A 13,819-nucleotide genomic window follows, 5' to 3' on the forward strand; every position below is an offset into this window, starting at 1 on the left:
ATTATGATTTCCACAATATGGGTATCGTATCCGAGGTTATCGAGGGTGCAGAGAACAATTAAAAAGGTCTTTAAAAATCAAATTTTGAGATTTTTTAATTAGATTGGTAACGGAATGTGTTTTGTACATATTGTGAGTGAAAAGTCGAAACGTAAATATTTCTATATTTAGGGAATGAAGAATTAATTTAGCATGTGGGATATTGTTAGACAGGCCTTTTATAAGATAATTTAAGTTTATGAATGAATTCTAATTTTGACGATGTAAATGACACCCATGAAGAAAATTTTGTAAATTTCATAGGCGCCATCATGGATTTCGATTTAGACCCGCTATACGTTATTGTTGACCCCAAAATCCATGAAAATGACACCCATGATAAGAAGTTGGTAAATTTCATAGTCGCAATCTTGAATTTCGATTTTGATCCGATATTCGATATTGTTGACCCCAAAAACCATGAAAATGACACCCATGTAAAGAAGTTGGTAAGTTTCATAGGCTTTTATGTAAAAGGCATTAATTATTTTCTCAAAATTGATTCCTTTGGAATTCTTTTTGATGTCATTTCTAATAACTACTAGATTCTACTACCGCTTCGGAAACAAATGGCGCTCTGAAAGAGAAGAAGCGGCGCAAGAAACTCTCCCAGCATTCTTTTTTTGCGCTCTTTTCAATAAAAATATAGAATATTGTACAGTCATTTCTATCGCTATAAAATAATCACAATCTAGTCCCAGGCTGTCCGATCATTTAGATATTCAGCAGTGGAGTAATAGGATTTACGACAGAGCCATTTTTTTTATAAAACATTTAAATTTATTTATTTATATGTGTATAGAACATCATTGGGTTTTATAGCTGATTTATTGATGTCTTATGGATATATTTTATTTTGATTAAAAGGTCAAAGTTATGACTTATCTAGTATTTATTCAAACCTATTGTTTACTTATAAGAAATTTTTTTCCGATTACTTACCAATGTTATGATATTATGATTTAATGTTATGCTATTAATATTTTCCTTAAATTGAGAAGTGTATTAGTTACTAACAGATTTAATTTTATTTTTTGTATATATATATATATATATATATATATATATATACAAAAATTATATTACCAATGTTTATGGTAGCAGTAGACTGAGGGATAATAAATATTTAAATATTTAATTCTCAAAGTCTGTGTCTCGGTGTCTAGAGAATACCAGCGTTGAGAAGTAAAATTCCCAACATAATGCTGACTAGACACCATTTTGGTTCTGTAATGTCCATAATATTATTATTAGTAATAAGATTTCTGTATTTTTGAACCAAATAAAGTATTTAATTACTAATTAATATTATTAAAAAAACATGAAAATGACACCCATGAAGAGAAGTTGGTAAATTTTACAGGCGCCATCTTGGATTTCGATTTTGACCCGATATTCGTTATTGTTGACCCCGAAAACCAAGAAAATGACACCCATGAAGAGATGTTAGTAAATTTCATCGGCGCCATCTAGGATTTCGATTTTGACCCGATATTCGTTATTGTTGACCCCGAAAACCATGAAAATGACACCCATGAAGAGAAGTTGGTAAATTTCATCGGCGCCATCTTGGATTTCGATTTTGACCCGATATTCGTTATTGTTGACCCCGAAAACCAAGAAAATGACACCCATGAAGAGATGTTAGTAAATTTCATCGGCGCCATCTTGGATTTCGATTATGACCCGATATTCGTTATTGTTGACCCCGAAAACCATGAAAATGACACCCAAGAAGAGAAGTTGGTAATTTGCATAGGCGCCATCTTGGATTTCGATTTAGGCCCGATATTCGTTATTGTTGACCCCGATTATCATGAAAATAACACCCATGAAGAGAAGTTGGTAAATTTCACAGGCACCATCTTGGATTTCGATTTTGACCCGATATTCGTTATTGTTGACCCCGAAAACCATGAAAATGACACCCATGAAGAGAAGTTGGTAAATTTCATCGGCGCCATCTTGGATTTCGATTTTGACCCGATATTCGTTATTGTTGACCCCGAAAACCAAAAAAATGACACCCATGAAGAGATGTTAGTAAATTTCATCGGCGCCATCTTGGATTTCGATTTTGACCCGATATTCGTTATTGTTGACCCCGAAAACCATGAAAATGACACCCATGAAGAGAAGTTGGTAAATTTCATCGGCGCCATTTTGGATTTCGATTTTGAGCCGATATTCGTTATTGTTGACCCCGAAAACCAAGAAAATGACACCCATGAAGAGATGTTAGTAAATTTCATCGGCGCCATCTTGGATTTCGATTATGACCCGATATTCGTTATTGTTGACCCCGATAACCATGAAAATGACACCCAAGAAGAGTAGTTGGTAAATTTCATCGGCGCCATCTTGGATTTCTATTTTGACCCGATATTCGTTATTGTTGACCCCGAAAACCATGAAAATGACACCCATGAAGAGAAGTTGGTAATTTGCATAGGCGCCATCTTGGATTTCGATATAGACCCGATATTCGTTATTGTTGACCCCGATTATCATGAAAATAACACCCATGAAGAGAAGTTGGTAAAATTCATAGGCGCCATCTTGGATTTCGATTTTGACCCGATATTCGTTATTGTTGACCCCGAAAACCATGAAAATGACACCCATGAAGAAAAGTTGCCAATTTTATAAGCGCCATCTTGGATTTCGATTAGACCTTATATTTAGAGATGAACTTATAAATCATACATATTTTACACAATTTTCTATTACATGGTATAGCTTAGAAAGTCTTACACAATAATAAATAACGAATTTATTCTTTAAATAATTAAGCACATTACCCTGAATAATATATATAAGTAAAAGAAATCGAAAATTCGTAGCAAACAGTCACTTTAATTTTGAATGAATGATATGTCACATGACACTCAAACCAAAACAAACCACAGAGTCGAATATATGTTAGAGCGAGACAGCGTTTGCCGCCATTATTTTTAGTGCAATATCATACATATTCGAGTATATAGAGAGTTGCGCCAGGCTGTCCAATATCCACAGACCATAGTTTTTTTTTTTTTTTTTTTCTTCTTTTGGCAATAGCGTTTACTTTTTGCCAATAACGTAAATTAAAAGATTGGGAAACTAAGTTAAAAAAGGATACGGAACACGGGAAAGGATCAGATATGTAGAAAGAGGATTGAAACGGATATTAAAAATTTCATAAATATACATATATACTTGCTACTTACACAACATTACAAATATTTAAACTTTAATATGATTCTGAAGAATGAAAGATGACAATATTTTATAAAATTTACATGGATACATAATTAGACAGGATATACAGGTAGGAAAAGGAACATTAAGAGATATTAGATCATTCAGGAATGAGGAGCGGTCGTATAGAGAACATGAAAAGAAAATAGATCATTCAGGAATGAGGAGCGGTCGTATAGAGAACAAGAAAAGAAAATGTGATCTAGATCACATTTATCGGATTCACATTCACACATGTCAGTAGATACAATGCCTAATCTATTAAGATGAACAGGAGTGCAAACATGACCCAAACGCATTCTTATGATAGAAGAACATACTAACTTATTGCATTTGGCACGGAAAAACCATGGTTTAAATGAAATAAGTGGCTGAAGGTTAAAATATTTCCTGCCTTTTGATTGACCAGTTTCAGTCCGAAGCCTATTCCAACAATCCTGAAGGTGAACTATAGGAAGAGCACCTAGATCCTGGCAAAAAACTTTATAAGGGAAAATGTCGCCATCGACCACGGCTTCATTAGCTAGTTGGTATGCTTTTATATTACCAGGAATGTCGCTATGGCTGGGGATCCATACAAACAACACAGAAAGACCAAAGTGATTGCATTTATTTAATAGATTTCTTAATTCTATGACAACAGAAGAAATGTTTTTTGATTTAAATGGGAACCTATTGAGAGACTGTAAGGCACTTTTTGAATCAGAGAAAATTATTGTTTTTGGAAGTTTAAATAGAATAATATATTCAATAGCCTTAAAAATACCATAACATTCCCCAGTAAACACCGATGTTTCCGGAGGTAGTTTAATTTTCTGTGATATTTTAAATTGAGCGTGATAGACACCTACACCAACGGGATCCGAGGAGGAATGTTTAAACGCGTCTGTGTAAATATGATGGTAATCAACCCAAACAGTATTTTTAAGAAGATTAAACGAAAAATTTGTACTAATATCGTGCTTATTTAAATCTGAGTTAAAATTAATTTCTGGAAGCAACATTATTGCTTCAAAGCTAGTACTGAAAAGAGGATAATTAATGGATCGATGAATAGGAGCTTTTATGTTGATAAATTTCTTAAAACTATTGATTAGACAAGGTGGTTTTTTATTTGACCAATATGCAGATGAATCTATATAATGAGAAAGTTTCTGAAGTTTGTTATAAAGAGAGTGGTTAAGAAACTGAAAAGATCGGAATATAATTTTGTCTGCTAAATATTGACGACGTAGATGTAGTGGAGGATCACCACATTCTACTTGAAGAGCATTGATAGGACTTGACCGCATAGCACCAGAAACTACTCGTAAAGCTTTGGACTGTATGAGATCTAGTTTTTTAAATGCCTTAACACTACCAGGCTCCAGCAAGAATGTACCATAATCTAATATACTTCTTATAAGAGCATTATATAACAATTTCATGCAAAAAGGGTGCGCACCCCACCAAACACCTGACAGACATCTTAAAATATTAAGAGTACGCTCACATTTAGCATTTAGGTAATCACAATGTGGGATACCAGTTAGTTTCGAATCTAAGACAATTCCCAAAAACTTAACATTATCTTTAACTGGAATCTGATAACCCTCATAAAATATAGAAATAGGAGGAGGAGTTCTTGATCTCGTGAATAAAACTATTGTACTTTTTTCAGGTGATAGATCAAGGCCATTTAAGTCCAACCAAGTTTTTAAATTTATCAGCGGTTGTGTTATAGAAGAACTAGCTTTTTCAATAGAAATATCACGACAGTAAATTAATAGATCATCAGCATACTGAAGAACATTTACACAATTAAGTGATGATTTTAAATCGTGTGTATAAATATTATACAATATTGGGCTAAGTACTGATCCCTGGGGGAGGCCCTTTGAAACAAGTCCAGTAATTGACTTCCTGTCATCTAGTTTCAGGATTATGTATCTTTCGGAAAGCATGTTTATGATAAAATTTGTTAATAGCAGAGGTATATTAAGTTGTAAAAGCTTACTCTTTAAAATACTTATTACGACATTATCATAGGCACAATTTATATCTAAGAACGCAGCTATTACTGATTTATTATTTGAAAATGATAATTGAATATTAGAAATGAATATACTTAAGCTATCAATAGTACTTTTCCCACGTCTGAAACCGAATTGGGATTCACATAATAGACCGTTATGCTCAACAAACCATTCTAAACGATTTTTTATAAGATGTTCTGTAATTTTCATCAAAACAGAAGAAAGTGCGATTGGGCGATAGGCAGAATGGTCTGCAGAACACCTATTAGGTTTCAGTACGGGAATTATTTCTTGACGTTTCCACGTGGAGGGGATGTTACCAGATGTCACTATGGAATTTATAAGAGATAAATAATAAAATAAAGCATCATCATCTAAATTAGAGATAAAGGAATACGGAATACCGTCCAGTCCAGGAGCAGAATCCTTAACATGAGACAATACACCTTTTAGTTCAGTGAGAGAAAATATACTGTTTAAACCAAAACAGTTATCATTATTTATATTTATTACAGGGTAACCAATTATTAAGTCTTCAGGAACGACAGGTGGAGCCAATTTATTTAAAAAGCTATTAACTTAATGAAAAGGGATTGATTTTGGAGATGAATCTTTGTATGCAGATCTAAACCTTCTTATATTTTGCCATACAAGAGCTGGTTTGACATCAGGTGATATTGAATACCAGAAATTTTTCCAGCCATCAAATTTCTTTTTCTTTAGAAATTTTGAAGTTTCTGACATACTCTTTGTAAGAATTTCAAAATTCTCATCAGTGGAGCATTGACAGTATGTTATTTCAGCATATTTTCTTCTCTTTACTGCCTCAGTACATTCGTTATCCCACCAAGGAGGAGAAGGAATAAAACCCAAAGAGCTATTTTTACTTGGAAATATCTCATTGGCAACCTCAATAAAGATTGTTGCTAAAGAATCTGCACACTGAGATTCTGTACCTGGATTAATTTTTGGAAGTGTAATAATTTTGTTTTTTATTAGATCTTTATATAAATCCCAATCAACATCATTAAGCTTATATTTTAAACGAGGAGAATAAGTTTTATGTAATACTTTATTGTTATTATTGCAGGTTGGAAATGATAATAATAGTGGGAAGTGATCACTACCAAAAGTAGATCGTAATGGATCCCAGGACAAAGAAGAAGCAAGATTAGGTGTAGTGACTGTTAAATCTGGAGCACTTGGGCCCTCTTCAGGATGAGAACGTCGTGTAGGACGACCATCTTTTAATATACACAAGTTCACTGAATCAAATATATCTATTAATGTGTTACCATAACTATTAGAAGATAAGTAACCCCAGGATTCATGGCGACAGTTAAAATCACCAAGGATCATAAAAGGCTTCGGAAGAATGGAAATAATATCTTTGATTTCATTTAAGATTGTAGAAGAAGGATGAGGTATATAAATAGATACATAACAGATATTTTCAACTAAAGCAGCAATAATAGAAAAATCATTACTGTGAGAAGGAATAGAGAAGAGAGAAAAGGAAAGAGGGTGTTTCACAAGCATGGCTACTCCGCCATGCCCATCCACACGATCTTCTCTGAGACATGAATAACCTCGAATCTTAAATAAAGATCCTGGTTTCAACCATGTCTCTTCAAGAACACAGATATAAGGTTTATATTTATTTAATAAATAAATAAGATCACTTTTTTTAGGAGTGATGCTTTGACAATTCCATTGAAGAACTTTGTCCATTATTTGGTTTATAAATTTGAGTAATTGCAGAAACTAATAAGGCAGCGTTGGACGGTGAAAATTCATTCGATTGACTAAGAGATTTTATAAGAGAAATAATTAAATCAATTACTGAGGATTCCAAAGGATTTTCATTTACTTTGTTAATTAATGCACATCCATTAGAGGGTTGGGGAATATTAAAATCCCTTAAAATTTCTTGGTGAGCAGATTTGTCATATCCTTTGCTAAGTGTAGGTGGAGGCTTTGGTTTAACAAAAACAGTTTTTTTATATGAAGTATTGTTTATAGCTTTATGTGTTGAATGTTGATGCTGGGTTGGAAAAGTATTAGGAGTGATGTTAGGTGATGAGAGTAATGTATCTGCATATGAAATTCGAGAGACAGTTGGATGTATCTTTGAAGCTTCTGAATAGGAAATACAGTTTTTAGCCATTGATTCCTTTATAGCTCTTTGTCTTTCATATTCTAAACATTTTTTATCAGTTGCAATATGGGAACCTTTACATAAACAACAAGATATAAAATCATCTTGAACAGAGCAGTTATCACCACTATGTCCTTGACCACATCTAAAACATCTTGGTTTAGATCTGCATTGAGATTTCACATGACCAAACCGACAACAATTGTAGCATTGAATAGTAGGATATATATACAAGTCTACAGTAAGAGAAGTGTAGCACATATATACTCGTTTAGGCAAAAACTGTCCATCAAAAGTAAATACCACAGACTCAGTACATTTAAGATGGTTTTGTCCATCAATCATCATCTTTCGTTTTATTCTCCTAATTTTTATGATTGGGCCACAGCCAATAGGAACAGAAACATTATCTTTTATTTCCTCTTCAGACCACTCAGCTGGTACTCCTCTGACTATTCCTATTCTACTCACAGAAAATGATGGAATAAAAGCCTTATATTTTTCATTTTCTAAATTTTTGTTTTCAACAAAGTCATTTGCATCTTGGTACTTAGAAAAAGAAATAGATAACCTATTCCGGCCTATCCTTTTTAAACTTCCATTCACAATATTTTTAATAGAATTTCTTTTGAGAAAACGACCAAATGTAACTGGATGTAAAGTAACATTATCATCGGGAGATGAATACTGTTTCTGAATGTGTACAACAAAAGGAGCAGCATCTAATGAGTTATATAACAGCCTTGCAACAGGTGGCTGTGGTTGTTGTGGAGTGTCTGTGTTATTTGTTTGAATGTTCTCTACTACTATAGAAGAATTATTGCAGGAATCGACTTTGGAAAGAATTTGTTTATCACTAATGTCTACACATTTGCAATCACTTTCCTTAATATCTTTCTTATCACCACGGTGTTTTCGTCGTCTTTTATTACAGTGTCTGCATATTCTGGGTCGAGCTGATACTCTTTTACGGCCACTAGATGTCTGAGACACAGAACCATCTGTATCCATCGTGCTACCTTCGTCATTATGAGAAATTGTCACTACATGCCAATATCAGGGGCTGTCCCCCCAGGATCATCCGGGGGGTCCATCATATAATAGAAAAGTGAAGAAAAGAAGACTTACCAATAGGATGAAATTTACACAAATTAACACTTTAATAAAAACTAACTACTAAAATATATACAATCTACAACTTATCTGATCAAAATATCAAAATATTTACATGAAATTTAAAAATAAAATGAAAAATTAACAAAATTACGTGCGACCGATCTTAAGTTTCCCGCCCTTTTTCCAGACCATAGTTAAATACACTTTTTACTTGAGAAGGCTGTCTTTGAGTGCAAGGTCCTCGTTAGAGTAAAAGAAAAGTGCTCTGTGGCAAGGTCACAGTCTGGTGTGTTTTTATTTGTTGTACTATGAAAGTAATGTTTTAATTTACATAAAATGAATTTGAAAAACGGAATCTAGAATCTTTTGGTATTCGATACATGTAATATTTTATTTCAGTTCGAGAATACACGTAACTTTAAATATTAATTTATATAAATAAGTTTTAACAATGCGGTATGCTCAATTAGTTGTTGGACCGGCTGGCAGTGGAAAAGCAAGTATTTATTATTTTTCTATATAACTATTCTATGTATATACAGACTATTGTTTTATTTTGTCGGATTTCAATAACAACAATCTGAAAAAATATTATGCATATTTAGTTTCATTGAATAAGCTGTGTTAATGTACAACCTAATTATAATTAAATGTAATTCCAGTCAACTTATTGCTCAACTATGGTAAAACATGCAAGTGATTCAAATAGAATTTTAGAGGTTGTTAATTTAGATCCAGCTGCAGAACATTTTGATTATGAGCCTCTGGTGGACATTCGGGAGTTAATACATCTTGATGATGCAATGGAGGATGAAGATCTCCATTTTGGGCCTAATGGAGGACTTGTATTTTGTATGGAGTAAGTATACATATAAAAACAAATACAATAATCAAAAAAAAACCATTGGTGCCTATCTTTTTCCACAAAAACATGTACCTGTAGGAGATATAAATTATAACAATTAATAATGTTTCATTATTTAATCTGTAATAATATATTCTAAATATTTTATTGTGTTCCTAACATACATAATTCCTAATGGTGTTCTATTGTATGGTATAAGTATGGTTAGGTCTGATTTTTGGACACTATGGACCATCTTAAGTATCTGAGTGAAGAAATTTAAGAGCCCACTATATTATATATATTATAATGATAAATACAATCAATCATGCCACACAGACCTCCATTATCCACAGTACTGACTTTCCTGGTTTCTATCACACATACCAACATTTTTCCTAAGAGCTCTCTTATTTGTTGTGTTATTAATGTCAAATATATTTATGTTAAATTTGCCGAACAATTCTCCATGCATAGTAAAAGATAGAGCATAATTTTATGGCTCATGCCCAGGTATCTTCATCGTGTTCATTAACAAGGTCTCAATTTGATGTTGAGAGTCACATCCAAATTTAAGCAGGTCTACAGGTGCTATAAATGATAATGTGTTAAGAACCACATGCTGTCAGCAGTTGACAATGTGCACAGTATGTCCCTGCTGAAGTCATAGAATATTTATCATGATTAATTTATATTGGCTTGTATGTACATGCAGATCTACTTTCAACATGAGAAAGCATGAGTAGAAATTATAAGAAAACTGTCACTAGTTTTACATATTCTTGTGGTTCAATCTTATAAATTTTTATGTATTGATCAGAATCTTTTGTAAATCTATAAAAAAGTAGCTCACATAAAAAGGATTTTTTTATTAAGAATACTGATTTGCAGGATAGGTTAACATCCTTAAGATACTTGATAATCAGACTAATTAATTTCAGGACTTTACTTGAAAACTGTGAATGGTTAGAGGAGCAACTTGGAGATGTTGATGATGATTACATATTATTTGACTGTCCAGGCCAGATTGAGCTTTACACACATTTATCAGTTATAAAAAAACTTGTAAACACACTTGAGAAATGGAATTTTAGGATATGTGTGGTTTTTATGATCGATTCACAATTCATGGTAGATGGTGCAAAATTCTTATCAGGTAAAAATAGCATTAAGTATTTTTATTAAAGGTGGCAATTTTATCATGGATTGTTAAAACCAGCAACCATGGACATCCACTATATGGAGATCAAGAGATGTTTTACTGGCCTTTGGAGTCCCTAAATTGGTCTGGTTCGGGAATACAGAATACATGGTTTGGGCAGATAATTTCAAAAAGTGCCTGTGTGGGGCAAAGTTTATTGAGAAACACATTAATTTTGAGGAATTTCAGATAGCTTAAGTAACAGATAATTAAACTTTTAGCTAAAATAATTTTATTTGATATTCTAGTCTGAGTTTGTTTGCTTGTTTTAAGCTGCACATTCCTCATTACAGGCACAATGGCAGCTCTGAGTGTAATGGTAAATTTAGAACTGCCACATGTGAATATCTTAACAAAAATGGATCTTCTCAGTAAATCGGCAAGAAAACAGTTAGATCAGTAAGTGCTTGCACATTAATTTCACACTGATTAATAATGTCTAGTTTTAATATAGATCTACGGGTCACTTATTATAGTAGTAGCAGCGGAACTATGTTCATCCAGGGAGTACTGATATTATACTATTTCTATGGCAAAATAATTGTGCACTTGTGGTTACTACCATCTTAAGACTTACCTGCTCAGCACGGGCACTATAGGACAGGAGAGAGGAATGAGATGCAGTATTTTTTACATCCTATCTATGGAGGCTGATTAGTTTTTCGCTGGATGATGCACATGCGGCCACTGACGCTGTTGTGGTACTGCAAGGTATGAAACTCTTAATCCCATCCTCCTTGGGGTTGCAGGCCTATAGGTTGCTGGTCACAACCTTGCTTTGACCACTCCTGGAAATGACCTCTCGCCGAAAGCTGGAGTGCTATTAGTATTGGGTCAATGTGGTGGTGTGATATTTTTCTACATACACATTGCATCCCTGGTTGCCTATTTTATTTAAGCGACAATCTCTAGGTATTTACTATGGAGTTCAATAAAACAAATAAAAGTATTGATAATTATGTAATTCAATGTTTGTGACCATTTTATAAGAATATTTTTAGGTACCTAAGTAAAATAATATGTCATTATGTACTTATTGTACATTATGATATTATTTTTACTTTACTTATACAGTATGGAAACAGTTTATATGAAATAAATGAAAATACAAGTAATACTGGTCCACAGAAGTATAGTAAAATTAATAATTAAATTAAAATCCCTAAATTATGAAAAATAAATTTTCAAAGAATCTAATTATCAAAATTGAATTAGAAAAAAGAAAACTGTCTGTTTAGACTACGTACTTTGACCCCGAGGAGCGACAACGTAGCTCACGGCGGCGAATTGGCTGTTACTTCTCTTCTCGTAAACAAGCTCTCAACAATAACATAATTATTAACGAAGAAATGAAATTTGATTGAAACATTTCACTTGAACTTTAAGAAAGTTAAATGAATAAATACAACTTTAACTTTTTCAACAAAAACTTGAAACAATCGCGGGCTGCGTAAAGCACTCGCTTGGACACTCCAGACATCGTACGCACATTCCGAAAGCTCGCGTTAAACTGAATAACAAATTACAAATACTTAAATGAAATGGCGAAAATAAATAAAGGCGTAAAGTATTGATAAACTAGAATTGTGGGCATACCCCACAATTCTAGTTTATCGATACTTTATTTACAATTACTAACCAACCATCTAAAAAGGCATTAAAAACTAGTAGTTTTGCGTTATTCCAATGTTTTAATATTTTTAACAATTAATAAATGGATATTAAGCTTTGTAAAAAAATAGTTTATTTTTGTAGTTACCTACGAAACCACTGTTTTCTGAGTGATTTCCTGAGCAGCGAACAAATAGGAGGCTCCTTTGCACAAGATGCCGGCTAGATTATGGATACCACAACGGCGCCTATTTCTGCCGTGAAACAGTAATGTGTTAGCATTACTGTGTTTCGGTCTGAAGGGCGCTGTAGCTAGTGAAATTACTGGGCAAATGAGACCTAATCTTAAGGTGACGAGCGCAGTTGTAGTGCCGCTCAGAATTTTTGGGGTTTTTCAAGCCTGAGCGGCACTGCATTGTAATGTGCAGGGCGTATTCATTACCATCAGCTGTGCGTCCTGCTCGTCTCGTCCCTTATTTTCATAAAAAAAAAATTAAAAAAAGTTAGTTGGTACGATTTTTGATAGGTTGCTTTCAAATTATTGTTTATTCACGATCATTATCTCTAAACTACTTCATCATTTATAAAAAATAAAAAATCTGAAGCTGCTTAGTTTTAAATACCTAGGTAGATGTAGTATTTTTACAATAATCATTACAGAACAATCTCAAATAAACAGCTTATTATGTATTTATCGATTAACAAAGCTAATTATCGATAGAAGATGTCCTTCCCTACGCCGGACGACGACCTTGCCTTTGAATAGCGCCGCAGTCAAAGAGATACCGCCGGCACGTGTATCTCTTTGACGGCCGCGGGCGGCGCAATTCAAAGGCAGCTAGGCAAAGCGCAACGCCGCCTATATTGAAAAGTTCATTGAATCATTGACCCAGTAACACGAATCTTACAGGACGTTTAAATTTGTTCAAAATGAAAAGCCTACTTTTTGACAAAACCACTGCACGGATTTCGTTAATTTTTGGTGTATCGTCAGCGAATATGCTAACAAGTATGTATCTACATTTATTTCATATAAGCTGTTTCCATACTGTATACTGAATTATTTTATGAAGTTATTTTGTACAATTTTAACTAATATTATATTGTTTCATTGTTTAGTTACTTAGATCCCGATCCTCACATTTTATTATCGGATATGCGAAATGTGCAATCAAGGTGGCATGAAAAATACAGAAAATTAACAGAAGCAATTGGTGACGTTATTGAAAACTTTAGCCTTGTAAGATTCTACCCATTGAACATAAAGGATGAAGAAAGTATAGAGAATATTCTAATTACCATAGATAATATTATTCAGTATGGGGAAGATGCTGATGTTAAAGTGAGAGACTTTGATGAGCCTGACGAAGATGATGGAAATGGTGATGATTAAATCAGTAACTCAATTTTGTCTTATTCTTACTATTCAGTCCCATTGAATCATACGTTTTCACAGCTCATGTTCAATTTCATATAAAAATAGTTATAAGTACCTTTTTGATTTGTGAATTTTAGACGCTCTGTTACAGGGATTCTTTACACTTTCACTTTTTTATGGAAACGGAGGACAGAGTGTACAGGTCACCTGGTGTAAA

General features: G+C 33.3%; 1 protein-coding gene and 1 long non-coding RNA gene across 3 annotated transcripts; both read left to right on the forward strand.

Moving 5' to 3' along the window:
* The first annotated feature begins 6,096 nt into the window (after nt 1–6,096).
* On the forward strand, nt 6,097–7,150 carry LOC126974234 (uncharacterized). Its single transcript, XR_007731489.1, has 2 exons — nt 6,097–6,270; nt 6,385–7,150. It is a non-coding gene; the product is annotated as an uncharacterized LOC126974234 (long non-coding RNA).
* Nucleotides 7,151–8,829: 1,679 nt separating this feature from the next.
* On the forward strand, nt 8,830–13,630 carry LOC126974218 (GPN-loop GTPase 3). 2 transcript variants are annotated; one of them, XM_050821673.1, is made up of 6 exons: nt 8,830–8,882; nt 8,968–9,064; nt 9,231–9,427; nt 10,354–10,568; nt 10,907–11,012; nt 13,344–13,630. In XM_050821673.1, exons 2-6 carry the CDS (start codon nt 9,020–9,022, stop codon nt 13,615–13,617), a joined length of 837 nt encoding a protein of 278 aa, XP_050677630.1. In that variant the 5' UTR covers nt 8,830–8,882; nt 8,968–9,019; the 3' UTR covers nt 13,618–13,630. The 2 variants fall into 2 exon arrangements, with proteins under 2 accessions (XP_050677630.1, XP_050677631.1); XM_050821674.1 differs by having other exon boundaries at nt 8,830–8,854.
* Nucleotides 13,631–13,819: the final 189 nt, after the last annotated feature.

The sequence above is a fragment of the Leptidea sinapis genome, chromosome 31, assembly GCF_905404315.1.
Source record: "Leptidea sinapis chromosome 31, ilLepSina1.1, whole genome shotgun sequence".
Lineage (NCBI taxonomy): Eukaryota > Metazoa > Arthropoda > Insecta > Lepidoptera > Pieridae > Leptidea > Leptidea sinapis.